General features: G+C 43.8%; 1 protein-coding gene across 1 annotated transcript in view; it reads left to right on the plus strand.

Annotated features, from left to right (window-relative positions):
• The first annotated feature begins 10576 nt into the window (after window positions 1–10576).
• SLC22A15 (solute carrier family 22 member 15) overlaps window positions 10577–12633 on the plus strand; it is a 33573-nt gene continuing 31516 nt past the window's right edge. Inside the window, 2 exon segments of the mRNA XM_042451970.1 lie at window positions 10577–10616; window positions 10619–10662. Coding sequence (XP_042307904.1) covers window positions 10577–10616; window positions 10619–10662 — 84 coding nt within the window.

The following is a 12633-nucleotide window of genomic DNA, read 5'->3' on the forward strand; positions in this document are numbered from 1 at the left end:
TTAAATTAAAAAACCCCTCAAATGCGGGAAGTTTATCAGATGCCGTTGCTGTTAAAGTGAAATAATGGCAAGTTAAACGGGAGGTAAAGCAGAGAAAAACGACAGCTTTTTACTTTCGGAACTTCCCAAAAGTAAAAAACTGCCATTTTTTTTCTGCTTACCTCCACGTAAACTTCACATTATTTCTATTTCACTTTGGCAGTCATTAAGTGTGATAAACATCCCTTCTGAAGGTAACAGAAGGGCACATTTTCTTGACAGACTTACATAAAATCTTTTTTTGAGTGGGTCATCCCTAATCAGGCTGTCCCCTATTCAATAGATTTCTTTAGTGAAAGCTGATCTTAGGAATAGAATCTATTTTTGGTCTCTCTTTCAGCCTTTCAGAGCCATTATGTATATGAGTCTGCCCAAGTTTAAATACAGTATAAAACCCCATTTAACCCACATTTGTGTAATGCAGTTTTCATTTTCTTCGTGCTGCTTCACACTGCCTTGTGGTGCTTATTGTGTTCAGCATTGATTCACTGTATGGTACCCACCTGTTAGTTGCTCCTGCTGGTAAAGTGCTTGGACTGGTAGAGTTCTCATGCTGGTAAAGTGCATAAGTTGTTTAATAATGGGATCAAAGAGTGGCAATGCTGTCAATCCAGATAAGCCTAAGGAAAGGCTTAAAGCTTTTTGTTTAAGTGACAAGGTGAAATTTCTTCACTTAATAAGATGGTTGGTAGTTTTGCTGCCATACCTCAGAATGCAAAAGTTACTCCAGAGATACGTCCAGAGTGCATTGTAAAAATGGAAAAGGCTTTATATTTGTGGGTAGAAGACATTAACAGAAAATATATTCCCATTGGTGGCGACTAGGTGTTGCACCACAAAGCATTGAGACTATACAAATTCAGCAGTGTCCCCGAAAATGAGTGTCACCAAGCTATTTGATGCCATTTAAATGCTATATAAAATCAAAACCTTTCAGAAGAGGATCCTGCTGAATTTTCTCGATGCAGGATGGAAGGAATTTCAGGGAAGAGGCTGTAGAGGTAGAAGGAAGGTGTAAGCTCTCCCTCTCCCTAATAATTTCCAGAGGCATAAATCTAGGCATGCTTATGCTTGAGCCCCATTGAAAATAATGGGGCTCGTGCATGACGCGATGCGTGATGCGTGCACTATGGGCGCTTGTGCCATTGAAACTTCCGTCACGCATCTTTCAGCATAAGCTGAAAGCCGCGTAAAAGGCACCAGCGTGTATTTACAGCAGAATCTTCTGATGGAGCAGCTACTGCAAAGCCATGCCCAAGGCACTAAATATGAACAGTTCTGGACCAGCAAATGAATGATAGCTTTTTTCCCTCCCTCTGCTTTTGGGATGCTTTTCTAACAGGAGAAAGTCTACTCAACCTGCAATCGAAAGGGAAGGACCAATTATAAGAGCTATTTGATAGTGGAAAATGCTGCCTCAGTGTGGTGGAATCTCCTTCTTTGTAGGTCTTTATTATTATTATTTATTATTATTTATTCCATTTATATACCGCCATTCCTACGATCAGAGGCTGGATGGCCATCTGTCACAGGGAGTCCCTTGAGTGTGCCTTCTTGAATGGCAGAATGGAATTGGACTGGATGGCCCTTGGAGTCTCTTCTATCTCCCTGATTCTATGATTATCACTGCTGTTGTGCTACCCCTTGCAGCAGTCTTTCCTGCATAGCAAATGCCTCTCCCAGAAGGTTCATTGGGCTATGTCCTGTTTTATATCTAAATCTTGATGCATGCCTCTGCCCTGATTTTTGGTCTACTGTGCCCTGTGTGTATCCCTGAGCATAAGAAAGGCAGAAACCCTACCCTATGCTCATGTGATTATATGATACACTTCCTAACAAGTATCAGGCATACCCAGTTTTAAATCATGGTTTTTATTGGTATATTTTAAAGAATATATTATATGACTGTATCTTAATGGTTTTATAGTACTGTATTTTTCCCAATAAACATTTTATTAAACAAACATAAAATTTCACATATACAACACTTACAACATAGAAAAACAAACTCATCAATATACCCAGCAATATGCAACCAAACCTTGAATCCAATCACTTCTCTTCTGTCCCTTCCCACTTCTTCTATTTCATTCTTTCTTACCTTCATTCACCAACTCCCACCTCTCCCCTTCTTGTTTACTTGTTCGTTCGTCCTTTCTCCTCTAAAATTCATTTCCTGGTTCCAATCTTCTTTACTTCCACTCACCTTTCAACCTTCTACAAACCATTTTCTCTTCCATTCTGCACATAAACTTCCTTCCGTGTACTTCTCATTCAGTTTCATTGAATTTATTTATTGAGGATGATTTCCAAATGTTCTGAGTTAACCTTATACTTTTACCTTTCGAACAGTTATCTTGTTTCCTTCTTAGATCTACCTTTATAGCTGTTGGTTTTATGCATTTTCTTTTTTAAATGGTATTTCAACATGTTGTATCCTGCTTTAAGTCTTGAGGAGAGGCATAATAATAAATGTATTATTATTATTATTATTAGTTGGGGAAAAGCTGCAGAAATGGTGCCATTCCTTTTTGCACAACCATATGGCTGTGTGCATGATCACACCGCAGCAGTAAGTGATAGGGAATGTTCTCTCCCTGCTGTGCGTGAAATGTAGCCTGTACTTATTTCTTTGCCACTTGGTGATTATTGCGATTCTTGTTATTATTTTTGGCCATCTTGCCCCCTGCAGCCACCCAAAGGCCAAGCTTGGTGTGTTAGTTACAACAAGCTCAAGGGAGCTCAGCTGCCTCTCTTCACACCTCGGCTTCCCTCATCTCTCCTAAAGCATCTTTTGCCTCATCAACACAATTCAGTCTAATAAATGCAATCGTTATAGGCGCTGGAGATGCACTCTCTGAAACTCCGGCTTTTTCCGAGCCTCAGGTGCTGAGCCCAATGAACCAGTTAGAAATGCCAAATCCTTTTAGAATGTCAGACACTGATTTTATATCCTACAGCAAATTTATAACAGAGTCAGGAGTGGGGCATGTTAATATTATTGAAGCATGCAGGTTCACTTTGCTCATGAAACCCGACTGATGGCTGCTCTCATGCCCCACATTAAACCAGTGGAAGGTCCTAAACTAGCAACCAATACCTGGGATATGGAATGTAGTTCATCAGGGAAAGCAGCCTACATTTTAAAGCAAGCCTGATGACTGACAAAGGGCTTTATAACACAACAATATATAGCAGAAACAAACTGTCCCAATTCCATTTTTGCTGGTTTTCTATCGCACGACAGTGTGTTCCTTTCATGTCCCTGTTGCTGGAATTGTGTTAGCAAAATACCCCTATCCATTTACAGAAAGAACCCATGAATGACCGCAATTCTGCTTCCCGTCTGCTCTTTTCCAAGTGTGTGAAAATCCGACCCGCCTGCATAGCGAGAAAATAAAAAATGCTCAATACTGAGGGGCTGGAATGGAGAAAGAAATGCATGGGCGAAATGTCGTGCGGGAGATGGACGGCACTATGGCTGGACATGTGGAGACTCGACAAAGCATTATTGTGCCGATTTTATTCCAGTACTTTTGCAAGCGTGCAATATCGATTGATCTAAAAGCTGTATGCTTCCATCTCCTCTGCAACACCATTTCAACAGTTTGCTCCTGCTATATGTTGTTGTGTGATAACGCCCTTAATTTGGAAGGTAAAAAACCAAAGAGGTTTTACTAAGCAAACCTGGTGCGAGGTATGTTCAAAGTGGGGGAAACGAGGGTGCTATATTAGCCAAAATTAAACATCTTTCTGGCCGTTGGGGTTCAAAGAACTCTCCTCACTTGGAACCTTTGTGGCAGAACAAACATTGCAATGACAACATATAGTGATTTTAAAGTTAAATCCTGCCATATCCCAAAGTGATCACATGCTGGGATGGAGGATTTCTCTGCTGAACATCACAAATGTCAGCATTGTGATGTTATCCCCAACTTACTTTCTACAAAACAGGTTTTAATCCTGAATGTGACAAAATGATACAAGGTGAATTCTCAGATCTGACAGTCATCTCATGGTGGAAATTGTTCTAAATGCACAGGATGAATTCCCTGACAATGACACAACCACCTCCTATAAATGACTTGATCAGAAATGTGACAGCATTTCAAATGCCTTTTTGATGGCACAATAGCTGATCCGCCTCCCAGTTCCAAGTAATATTGGATACCATGATCCATATTACCATTACCTGATTTCTATGAATATAAAACATTGACCAAAAGAATATCATAGCAAATATGATGTTTGACACACTTCATCCAGAGCTATTCCTGACATAAACATAATTTTTTTTAGATTGTAAGCCTGAGGACAGGGAAATGTCTAATTGAAAAAATAGGTAAGCCGCTCTGATAGCTTTTTGGCTGAAGAGCAGGGTATGATGATGATGATGATGATGATGATGATGATGATGATGATGTTAGTAATAATTAACATATTCTGCAAAGAAAAATAGAAGAAGAAAGGTAGGGGAAAATGTAGTTTCTAAACAACTGCATCTACACTACATTAATAATCTTTTTTGACACTGCTTAAAGTGCTAAGGAATCCTGGGAATTGTAGTTTATTGTGGCACCAGAGATCTCTGACAGAGAAGGCTAACTGTCTCACAAAATGACAGTTCCCAGAATTCTCTAGCATTAGGCCAAGGCAATTAAAGCAGTCTCAAACTGGATTACAGTCGGCCCTTCTTATACACGGATTTTTTATACACGGATTCAAGCATACACGGTTTGAAAATGTTCCAAAAAAGTATAAATTTACCTTGATTTTCCATTTTTTATAAGGGACACCATTTTGCTATGTCATTATATTTAATGGGACTTGAGCATACACGGATTTTGTTATACACGGGGGATCTTGGAACCAATGTGAAGACCCGTGAAAAAACCGGGGTGGGAGGACCTCATTTTTGTCCATGTTTTTCCTGAAATATGCTAAAATAAAATATTGCATAATTGATTTTCTTCCTTTTTCAATTTTTTCATGTTTTTAACCTGTTTTCCCCCAGGATCGGCATCTGCATTACTGACATTTCACACTTCACCACCAGGGCTCCCCTAAAATTAAAATTATGCCTTTCAAATACAGTATTATACACACAGAATAAACATGTTTACATACACAGTCAGCCCTCCATCCCCATGGATTTTTTTTATCCACAGATTCAAGCATCCACAGTTTTAAAATATTTTAAAATGATATAAATTCCCAATAGCAAACCTTAATTTTGGCATTTTGTATAAGGGACACCATTTTGCTTTGCCGTTATATTTAATGGGACTTGAGCATCCATTGATTTTGTTATCCATGGGGGATCCTGGCACCAAACCTCAGTGATAACAAGTTCCCACTGTAAAATGTTCATCCTCCCCGAAAGGAACTATAATTACAATACGAATTTCTGCACTATTTGAATGTTGGGCTATGGAGACCAGGTAATACCCCAAATCCAACAAATAGTGATACCTTTATTAGACCAATCAAAATGCACAAAACACATGTGGCAAGCTTTCAAAGCTCCACTGACTTCTTGAACAGGCAAGGTGTTAAAAACTATACAGGTGGGAAAAAAAACATTGTTAATCCTAGGCCGGAATTTATGGTTTTGGTTCTGTTTGGTTCTGTTTTAGTTCTTAGTTCAGATGGTATGGAGACCAGGGTTTTATTCCCTGTTCGGCCATGAAACCCACTGGGTGACCTTGGGCAGGTCACACACTCTCAGCCTCAGAGGAAGGCCATGGCAAACCCCATCTGAAGAAACTTTGCCAAGAAAACCCTATGAATAGAACGCCTCAGGGTCACCATAAGTTGGAAAGGACTTGAAAGCACAAAATACACAAACACACATATCCTTCTTGTGTGTCCTTGCAACCTAATGGATGAGCTTGGGCAAGTCACACTTTCTCATCCTCTGGGGAAGACAATGGCAAACCTCCTCTGAACAAATGTTGCCAAGAAAATCCCATTATAGGTTTAGGGTCGCCATACATGAGGGCACACCACAACAACAGAGGTTGGATGGTCAACTTTCAGGAGCACTCTATGTTTACTCTCATCCCTCCACATTTACAGCTTTGACTTTTGGGTACTTTCTGTGGGTTGATTATTCACGGATTTTATAATATAATAATAATAATAATAATAATAATAATAATAATAATAAAATAATAATAATGTTTTTATTTATAGGACAGCTATTTCCAACAATGATCATAGCGTGTAACACTAAAAAAAAATTGAATAAAATAAAAAACACAAGGTTGAATATTAAAAGAGGAGAAGAGAAAAGTCCTATCCTTCAGGCAGTCCCTGATGTTGCTTGGTCGCCTGATCGCATCCTCTGAGGCCAAGATGGACAGTTGAGGAAGAGGGCCTCTTCCTTTCAGGCAGTCCCTGATGTTGCTGGGTCGCCTGATCACTCCCTCTGAGGGCAACAGCGATGACAGTTGAGGAGGAAGGGGCCTCTTCCCTTTTTCAGGCTGTCCCCCTGGATGGTTTCTGGGTCTTGGCCTGACGCTCCCCTCTGAGGCCGAAGATGACCAGTTTGGAGGAGTGAGGGCCTTTCTTCAGGGCTGTCCCCTGATGTTTTCTGGGTCCGTCTTGGCCGATCGCTTTTTTCCTCTGAGGCCGCGGGGATGGAAGATGGACATGGTGAGGAGGGGAGGGGCCTCTCCTTCAGGGGCTGTCCTGATGTTGGGCTGGGTCCTTCCCTGATCGCTCCCCTCTGAGGCCAAGGGGCAGATGGGACAGTAATGACGGGGAGGGGCCTCTTCTTCAGGCAGGTCCCTGCCTGACTTGTTTTTGCTGGGTGGGTTGCCCTGTTTTGCCCCCCTCTGAGGCCGAGATTTGAGTGGTCAGAAGGTGATTGACAGGTTCTCTCTAATGACTATTAAGTATATCCAAGAACTAATATGTTCTCTCAGGACTTTCTAAGCCCCAGGATTCAACTCATGGTCAACTTTAACCAAAAGTCAATAGAATCCTAGGGAATCTTAGAGTTGGGAGTGGGGGCCCGCAAAACAAGGGGCTGTCCAGTCAACCCCCCCTGCCATTGCAGGACATCCAGATCAAAAGCATCGTCGACAGGATGGCCATCAGCCCGCCTCTGTTTGAAGACCTCCAAGGAGGGGAGATTCCCCACACTCCTAAGGAAAGTGTGTTCCACTGTCGAAACAAGCCCTTACTGTCAGGGACAAATTCCTTTAAATGTTTGATGGTTGGAATCTCTTTTCCTGCAGCTTGCAATCCCATTGCTCGGGTCCCTAGGACCTTATCGCACCAGAAAACATAAAACGTTCTAGGGGGACGGGAGGAAGGACTCTCGTGTGGGCTGCGCGCGGACCTCCAAAAACGGATTTTATTATCGCCACGGCCCAAAAGTCCTCCAAGAGGGGCCCCCGTTCCGTCCCCTGTAGGAACCCGTTCAAGTCCAGTCCTGGACGGGGCTGTGATTTTTGCCCTGGACGGATAACCTTCCGTCGGCAAACACAAAAAAAAAAAAAAAAAAAAAAAAACCAAAAAAAAAAAAAATTGCGGCTTGTCAGGGGCACCCTGGACACCGCGAACGGGTTTTTGGCCTCTCCCGGGTAATCCGTGGCGCGACGGGGGACGGGCACGGGGCTCTTGGAGGACTTTTGCGTTCCCCTGGGGGGGGGGGGGTGGGGCTCGGCGATAAATTAAAATCCGTTTTTGTTTTTGGGGAGTGTCGCTGTGGGGCGCGTGGCTGCACACGGAGAGTCCTCCTTTCCCGTCCCTAGAACGTTTAACGTTTTCTGTTGTGCGATAATGGTCCACATTCAACTTTCCTGTGGTTTATGAATCAGATCCTAAAAATAGCTGATCCCCTTGCCTCTTGTTGCCTCCTCACCTTTGGACCATGAAATTGTCTCCAAGGCAAAGTGAGGAAATTTACTAGCCTTGAGGATTGGCTGAGTTTGAATCTTCCAAACAAAATTCAGGGTTAGTGAAGTCACCAATCACTACTACATCTCTTCCTTTCTGACTTGTGTGGTTCATTCTGTTCTAGAAAAAGGCATCATCCAATTCTTCCATCTGAATTGGGGGTCTGTAGTAGACTCCCACCATAAACATCCTGTTGTTTCCCTGCCTTTAATATTTTTATCCAGATGCTCTCCACCTGGCTTCCAGGATTGATGTCCTGGATCTCTTCACTGGTGTAAATATCTCTGACATATAGGGCTATTCCTCCTCTTCCTGTTTGGCCTGTTTCTCTTGAAAAGGTTTATACCCCTCTATTTTCCACATTCCAATCATGAGACTCATCCCACCAGGTTTCAGTGATGCCATATTATATCGTATTTGCTTTGTTGTACTAGGAGTTGAAGTTCAATCATGCTTATTTCCCATGCTCTGGCATTAGTGTAGAGGCATCTTAAGACCATGTGTTCCTTTACTTGCTGCCTGTGCAAGTTTTTTGCCTCCCACTGTTGGGTCATGCACTGTTGTCTGTTCCTCTCTGTCAGTTTGACTATCTTCTCCAGTTTTTTGCCTTTCCAGGAATAAGTCTTCCCTCCCCCACATAAACTCAGTTGTTTAAAGCCCTCCTGATCAAATTTTGAGGCTAATTGCAAAAAAATGTTTTGCCAAACTGTCATGAGATGCACAAACCCATCCCTTGCCAGAAGTCCCTCCTCATGGAACGCAACCTTGCTCCAAGAATCCAAATGTCTTGGCTGCACCATCTACGGAGCCAGTTTTTACATCTGCTATTTTCTTCTCCTTCCTGGACCATGCCCTTCGACTGTGAGAGAGAGGGAGATGACACAAACCTGTGCATCCATCTCTTTCAAACTTCCTACCCAAAGCCTCATAATCCCTTATGATATTCTGAGGCTATGCCTTGCAGTATCATGGTTCCCACATGAACCAAAAAGAAAAGGGGTAATGTCAGTAGGCTTGACCAGTCTTGTCAGCCTCTCTGTCACATCGGATCTTTGCCCCAGGGAGACAGCACACCTCCTGAGACATCTTGTCCACCAAAGGACTAGAGATTTCTAGAGAGAACACTCCACATAGGTGTTTGTAGCGCCTCCAACACAATTCTATGGTCCCTGTTCTGGCAGTGTTAACATAGAGTTCCACTGGAGGACCTAGACTAGAGATTCCTAGAGGGGTGTCTTCTTAGGTAAAAAGCAGCTAGTGTTTTTGTTATTTGAGGTTTTTCCACATTCATGGGGGTCCTGTGCCCCTATCTCCAGCCAGTTGTGGAGGGGTGAGCATACTCATATTTCAGCACTCATAAAATCCATGCTTCTTAGTTGTGCTCAGAGTGGAGGACACTCCTGGACAGGAGGTTTTAAAATGTAGGACAGACCCTGGGAAAAAAGGAGGCTGTCTTGGCCACATTGGTTGTGGTGGCAACCAGCATGTGGACCTAAGGGTATAATATAATAAGCTAAGGGTATAAATTAAACCTTCTGAATTAAATGTAATTGAAGCCAGTGATGGCTGCTGCACTTTTGCTGTGGAAAAACAGTGCCCTCTGTTGGAAAGGCTCTTCTTTATTTTCGATTCCAAAATCACTCTGCAGAAAATAATCTGGTTTTGAGACTGCTTTAAACTGCCTTGGCTCAATGCTAGGGAATTCTGGGAACTGTAGTTTGGAGACATTTAGCTTTCTCTGTCAGAGAGAGCTCTGGTGCCACAATGAAACTACAATTCCCAGGATTCTTTAGCACACGAGCCAGGGCAGACCTTCTTTCCATCACTTTCAATGCGCTTCATTGAGGTCCAAAAACAACACTCGCAGAAAATAATCCAGTTTGAGACTGCTTTAGATGCCCTGGCTCAATGCAAGGGAATCCTGGGAACTGTAGTTTATTGTGGCACCAGAGCTCTGACAAGAGAAGCCTCAGTGTCTCACAAAACTACACTTCCCAGAATTCCCAGACCATTTTTATTGTTAACAGCGACTTTAAAAAGAGGGCGGGGCCCCTTCGTAATGGGCCACTGACAGACCCGGATGTTCTCCACCTTTGCCAATGGGAGGGAAAAAAATGCCACTCTCCCTTCGGGGGCGGGAGCCTTAGAGAGGGCGGAGCCTTCCTAATGTCACAAAAAGACCCGGATCTTTCCCAAACAGAAAGGAAAAAATGCCACCCCCATCGGGGGCGGAGCCTCTTCGTATTAATCGTCTTTAAAGACCCGGATCTTCTCCGCTTTTCCCAATGGCAGAAAAAAAAAATGCCACTCTCCCTTCGGGGCGGGGACTTTGACGTCATCCGGAAACTGCTCCTCTATTCCACGCCGAGCAGCTTCGCCCCCTTTTCACTGTGAAGGACGCATGCGCAACTCGTGTGTTCCCCTGGAGTTGTGGCTTCTTCTTCTTCTTCCCCTGAGGCGCCGCTGACTCTGCGCTAGAGAGAGAGCCGAGGAGGGGGCGAGGGAGGGATGCGTGCCCCTGGCACCGAAGGGCGGGCGGAGAGGAGGAGGAGGAGGAAGGGAAAGAGGGAGGGAAGGGGGAGTGGGGGTCCGCCTTCTCCTTCGCAGCCGCCCCGCCGCCTCCGCAGCCATGGAGGTGGAGGAGGCCTTCCCTGTGGTGGGCGAGATGGGGCCTTCCAGGTCTGGCTCTGCGTCCTGCTGGCTGCGCTGCTCCAGGTTCAGGATCATAGGGTCAGAGAGTCATAGGGTTGGAAGAGACCCAAGGGCCACCCAGTCCAGCCCATTCTGCCATGCAGGAATCCCAATCTCTCACGCAGGAACTCTCCATCAAAGCTCCCCATTGACAATGGCCATCCAGCCTCTGCTTAAAGACCTCCAAGGAAAGAGACTCAATACACTCTTATTGGAACAGCCCTTTCTATTAGGAAGTTCCTCCTAATGTGAGGTGGAAATCTCTTTTCCTGAGCTTGATCCATTGTTCCTGGGTCTAGTCTCTGGAGCAGCAAGAAAAACAAGCTTGCTCTCCTCCTTAATATGACATCCCTTCAAGTATTTAAACAGGGCTAATTACTTACCCCTTAACCTTCTCTTCTCCAGGCTTATGGTCTACAGAGGCCACATGCTCTGACTGAGAGACTGGCATGGATGGGATGGGATGGGGGAAACAGGGAGAGATTTTAACTACCGGAGCACTTCAAGCTGAAGGACTCTTTCCAAGACTCAGTTGCAGATACTCCTCTCTCCTTCACCAGAGACATGTCTTCCCCAGCTTCGAACACACACACACATACATTACATCTTCTCTCAGCCTGTCTGATGATGAAAGATAAAGATAACAGGAGCAGCCTGCCAGACCAAGTCAGCAAAAACTCACAGAGATTAAGAGGTCCCAAATTTGAAAAAGCTCCTTCTTGCCTATAACTTCCTTGTAGTCACTCTTTCGGTCCCAAATGGTGCCACTCTGAGCATAGAAGCAGTGCCCTGCTGCCCCAAGCCTACAAGTCCCCCTTCTCCCCAGTCAAGATGCGCTAGAGAGTGAGCTATTGTGGGCAGGCAAAAAGAGTGGGAACACCATCACACTAAATGGTCAGTGATGCTTCATGGTGGTTTTTAAGGGACCACGAAAAGATGTTTCATGCAGCTCTCAGCCCCCACCATACCCTTAAGGCTGCTGTTCCCTTCTCTTTCTTACACACCATATTTTTGACTGGAGGCCCCCTTGCCACCCCATTTCCCCCTCACTGCCCTGGATCTTTCCACTTCTTTTTACCACCCCTTTGGGAATCACTGAACTAAAGGAATCATCTTCCCATAGATAATATATGAAACCAGGGAAACTGACTTTTGGGAAGCAGTTTGTCACTTTCGCACAGCAGCACTAACCAGAGATCTGAAAAACCTGTATCACTTCATCCAGCCCTTTGAAAAACTTAGGGCAAGGTGCATGCTTTTGACACGTCTCGCTCCCACAATGTATAACTGCTTTAACGTGAGGCCTTACTAATACCACTCACTACTGCATTTAATCCACGAAAGCTCATGCTAAAATAAAACCCAGTTATCTTTCTCTCCCCCCTTTTTGGGCTGGGTCTTCCTTTGTACCTTTACCATCCCTCCCTCCAGCTCCTGGTTGCAAGATAACTTATTGGTTTGGTGGGTTTTTCCCCCTGGGACCACACCTGCAAAGCCAGCAAGGATTTTTCTTGTGACGTGAAATCTGCTTCATGTATATTTGCCTTCAAGTTGCTTCTTGACTTATGATGACTTCGTAATTTTCATAGAGTGTTCTTATTGAAGGAACATTCAGAAGTGGTTTTGCCAGGTGCTTCCTCTGAAATATAGGCTACAGCACCTGGTATTTGTTGGCGGGCTCCCTTCTTTTTGCATATACAACTTAAAATGTCATTTCCACTACATTGGGCCCTTGTTATCCGCTGGGGTTTGGTTCCAAGATCCCCCGTGAATAACAAAATCCGTGGATGCTCAAGTCCCATTCAATATAATGACGTAGCAAAATGGTGTCCCTTTTAAAAAATGGAAAATCAAGGTTTGATATTTGAAATTTATACTTTTTTGGAACACTTTCAAACCGTGGATGCTTGAATCCGTGTATAAAAAATCCGTGTATAAGAAGGGCCGACTGTATATAGTATTATTATTATTATTATTATTATTATTAACCTTTAT

This window comes from Sceloporus undulatus, chromosome 2 (genome assembly GCF_019175285.1).
Source record: "Sceloporus undulatus isolate JIND9_A2432 ecotype Alabama chromosome 2, SceUnd_v1.1, whole genome shotgun sequence".
Taxonomy (NCBI): domain Eukaryota; kingdom Metazoa; phylum Chordata; class Lepidosauria; order Squamata; family Phrynosomatidae; genus Sceloporus; species Sceloporus undulatus.